This window comes from Sinocyclocheilus anshuiensis, unplaced genomic scaffold, assembly GCF_001515605.1.
Source record: "Sinocyclocheilus anshuiensis isolate Anshui unplaced genomic scaffold, SAMN03320099.WGS_v1.1 scaffold67, whole genome shotgun sequence".
NCBI lineage: Eukaryota > Metazoa > Chordata > Actinopteri > Cypriniformes > Cyprinidae > Sinocyclocheilus > Sinocyclocheilus anshuiensis.
In genome coordinates, this window is record NW_015552546.1 from 578,158 (window position 1) to 581,960 (window position 3,803).

At 40.9% G+C, this 3,803-nt stretch overlaps 1 protein-coding gene across 1 annotated transcript; it reads left to right on the forward strand.

Moving 5' to 3' along the window:
- Nucleotides 1–597: 597 nt before the first annotated feature.
- Nucleotides 598–3,364, forward strand: hoxc13a (homeobox C13a). The gene is made up of 2 exons (XM_016454751.1): nt 598–1,327; nt 2,475–3,364. The coding sequence occupies exons 1-2, from the start codon at nt 664–666 to the stop codon at nt 2,729–2,731; spliced, it is 921 nt and encodes a 306-aa protein (XP_016310237.1). The 5' UTR covers nt 598–663; the 3' UTR covers nt 2,732–3,364.
- The last annotated feature ends 439 nt before the right edge of the window (nt 3,365–3,803 follow it).

Consider the following 3,803-nt stretch of genomic DNA (forward strand, 5'->3'; position numbering starts at 1 on the left):
TAAATAGCCTAACGCAAGTATTTTTCCCTCAAATGCAATTGGAAGTGAATCCTTTCCTTTAGGTGATTGACGATGACAAAAAGCTACTTTTATTGCAAGAAAATAACTGAAGAATAACTGAATTCATACGATTCCGATCATGTATAATTTGCTTATGCCACTCATATTCTGTGAAACTCTTTATGAATTTCTGCACGTTTCCTTTTATGTATACGAGTATGTATATATGCATATATTTATGTTGTCATATATATGCAATGTTTGAGATTGTAGACAATGAAGGTTAAATAAAAAAAAAAATAACAAAGTGCATACTGCCAAGTGTCCAGACATTTGTCGGCCGAAATGTTGAGGTTGTTTTCTTTCCCCTTAGCTTGTAGCCTTCCCCTTTAAGACCAGCTATCTCCAACTCTCTTAGCCAATGCCTGGGCACCGAAAACCTTAAAAGCCAGGCGTGAAACGTGAGCCAGTAGTTGTTTAAAGGGATTATTCTTCCCACCCACAACCCAGTCTCTTTGGGATAGTTAGCATATCACGTGCCTGCGCTTTAATGAACTTGACACATGGATGTAGTCGTGCGCATGCGCGTACGTAAAATGTACTTGGAAATGAGGTATCAGTCTTGGAGTAGGCGACTTTTAAAAAGCATCGGCAGCCCGTGATATGACGACTTCGCTGGTCCTGCATCCACGCTGGGCGGACACCTTGATGTACGTGTATGAAAAAAGCCCGAATGAAAGTAATCAGAATAAAAGCCAAATTATGGAAGGATTGAGCGGGAATTGCCCTGCGACTCATTGCAGGGAACTGATCTCACACCCCGCGCTGGGGCGGCATTCCGGCACCATAGCGACTCACCAGGGATCCGTGTACTCGGATATATCTTCCCCTGAAACTGGGCGACAGTGCCCCGCTCCACAGACGTCATCTAGCGCCTCTCTGAGTTACGGCTACCCGTTTGGAAACCCTTACTACGGTTGCAGATTATCTCACTCGCACAACGTGAACTTGCAGCAGAAACCATGTTCATACCATCCCGCAGAAAAATATGCCGAGACGAGCAGCGCCTTGCCCACTGAGGAGCTCTCCAGCAGGGCAAAAGAGTTTGCTTTCTACCCGAGTTTTGCCAGCTCGTACCAGGCGGTTCCAGGATATCTAGACATGTCGGTGGTCCCCAGTATTAGTGCGCATCCCGAGCCACGTCACGATGCATTGATCCCCATGGAGGGCTATCAACACTGGGCTCTGTCGAATGGCTGGGATGGGCAGGTGTACTGTTCAAAGGAGCAAACACAGACTTCTCATCTTTGGAAATCTCCGTTTCCAGGTATGTCTTGGTATAGTTGTGAAACCATGAAAGTATGAAAAGTGCATGTGTATTACAGGGATGATACGACTACCTGTTATGATAGGACATACTTTTCCCCAATTGTAAACTGAACGTGCAAAGCATTCGCCTTAATGAAATGTGTCTATGTATTCTTCACGAAAAGTAATCAGTTCATAAGAGCTTTCAACTCATAACTCTACATAATGGATTATGATTGCGCATCCAGAAGGTCTGAAGGAACCTGTCAAATGTGTCCGTTTTGTTCTATTCATTTCATGACGTGACAGTCGGTACATGTTCAATTGGCTTACCACAACAAGAATTGAGCGAATCCTAAACTCAAGTTTCAGAAAGACAGAGTTTAGTTCGCCTAGACTATACGTTTTATTTACAACCTCTTACATAAAATAGTACAATGTTTGAGTGACGTATCTGGTTACAGAGGGTAGTCATATATTAACTCAAATATTATTGAGTCACAGGATTCTAAAGCTAGGAAAGTCACGCAATTTGGAACTGGGGTATGGCAATAGTGTCTACCTTTGCTCCTCCCGTATGATAATACAGAAGGTCCTTATTTGTACCACGCATATAAATCTTTGTCAGCAGTAATCGGGAGTGGTGCCCCACAATCTGTTATGGACATTTTGCGAATGCCACGGAGCAGCATTATTTTTTTCCTAAGAGCAGCTGACGTTCTGTAGTCAAGTTATTGATTTTAGCCGTGAGCAAAAATATTGCATATGATGCAAATACTAACTCAGCCATTCAGTATTGTTACTCAGCTGTGGCAAATCAAAATTACCGGTGCTATGTTGGTAGTTCACTGTAATTTCAGATCTAAACTAAATATACTGTCGCATTATAGTGGTTATAGTGAATACTTGTCACCACCATCACGCCCCTGACCCGTTTAGCAACCCTCCCCTCCCCCCTAGAAGAGGTCACATACACAGGTAGCCACGAATAGCCACAAATAAGGATATAACAAAATATGCTTGTTTAATGCAGTCCTTTTGATGAAAATCGTCTTTACAGTTTTTTCAAGTGTGTTTGGGGCAGAATTGAACCAAATTTCTTCATCTTTTATCAGTGTCTCACCGGACAAGCAAGTAATATTAATGTTTCCTTTTTTTGTTTATAGATGTTGTTCCGTTGCAGCCAGAAGTCAGCAGTTATCGTCGAGGGCGCAAAAAGCGTGTTCCCTACACCAAGATACAACTAAAGGAACTGGAAAAAGAGTATGCAGCAAGCAAGTTTATCACCAAAGACAAGAGACGACGCATCTCTGCGACAACCAACCTCTCAGAACGCCAAGTTACTATTTGGTTCCAGAACCGCAGAGTGAAGGAGAAAAAGTTTGTCAGTAAATCCAAGACTAATAATCACATGCATACTTGATGTATGTGTCGTACTTTTTTTCGCCAGCTTATATCCTTCCGTCCAGAAAGTCCTTTATTTACCTCTGTTCAGAAATCATGAATGAAGAACGTCCGGGCAGCCTCACGCCTAAGCTGTCTTCTTTCACTTTATTTAATTTAAAACATGCACACACACCATAACCGCCCACTCTTGGGCTTTTTGGGCATATGATACAAAACTATGAAAATACAGGAAAAAAAGAGAAAACATTTCAACTTCGTCCTTTTCTATGAATGTACATATATAAGTAATAAATATTTAAAACTACACAAGTATCAAAGAGACATATGGTTTACGTGCATCTGAAAATAAAAGGAGACCCGACCCTTCTGCATCTCTTCTTGAGTGCGTCAAAGCCAACCAGCCGCAGAAAACACTCATGGGGCTCAACGTACGAGAAGAGGGAAAAAAATAATTCTGTGGGACACTTTGGATGAATCAAGACTTGTATAAACTCTCGAAAGGCTGTAGCAAATGTTGAACTGGATCACGAATAGAACCGACATTTGTTTTTCGTGGAAATTACAAAGATTTTGCTAGAATGAGCCTGCGAGACTTCAAAAGCTAAATGGTTCAGTGTGGGATAAATTGCTTTTTAATGCCGAGGGTAAACCAGGCTGCTAATGTTAACTGTACAGTTTAATGCTTCTATTATTTAATTTAGATTTCGCGTATGACAGGTCTGTAAAAAAAGGAATGTTTCAAAATCATTTGTATGTGTCCCTATTAGCAGTGAAGGATATGACTCTGCCATGCAACTGGAATGATTGTAAGCATTTAAAAATCATTTAGTATTAAACATTAATGCACAACCTTTTTGTTTTTATATATAGAAATATATATCGTAAAGCATTGGAGCTGTTCACACGACTTGTCTGTATCTCTTTTCGTGCAGTATGTGAACTGTATTGTGGTGTTCAATTCCTAAAGTACTGAATTGAGACATATTTCATAAATAAAAATGACAATGGAATTTGTTGAGTTCATGCTGCTTGTGGTGAATCAATGCATTTCAGTTATCAATGACAGCGGTGGCCCATTTATGGCCGCT

What these genes read in the sequence shown, in the direction of transcription:
- hoxc13a (XM_016454751.1), top strand. Translation starts at nt 664, where the DNA reads ATGACGACTTCGCTGGTCCTGCATCCACGCTGGGCGGACACCTTGATG. An exon ending in TTGGAAATCTCCGTTTCCAG is followed by an intron (nt 1,328 to 2,474) that starts GTATGTCTTGGT and finishes TTTTGTTTATAG; the next exon opens with ATGTTGTTCCGTTGCAGCCA.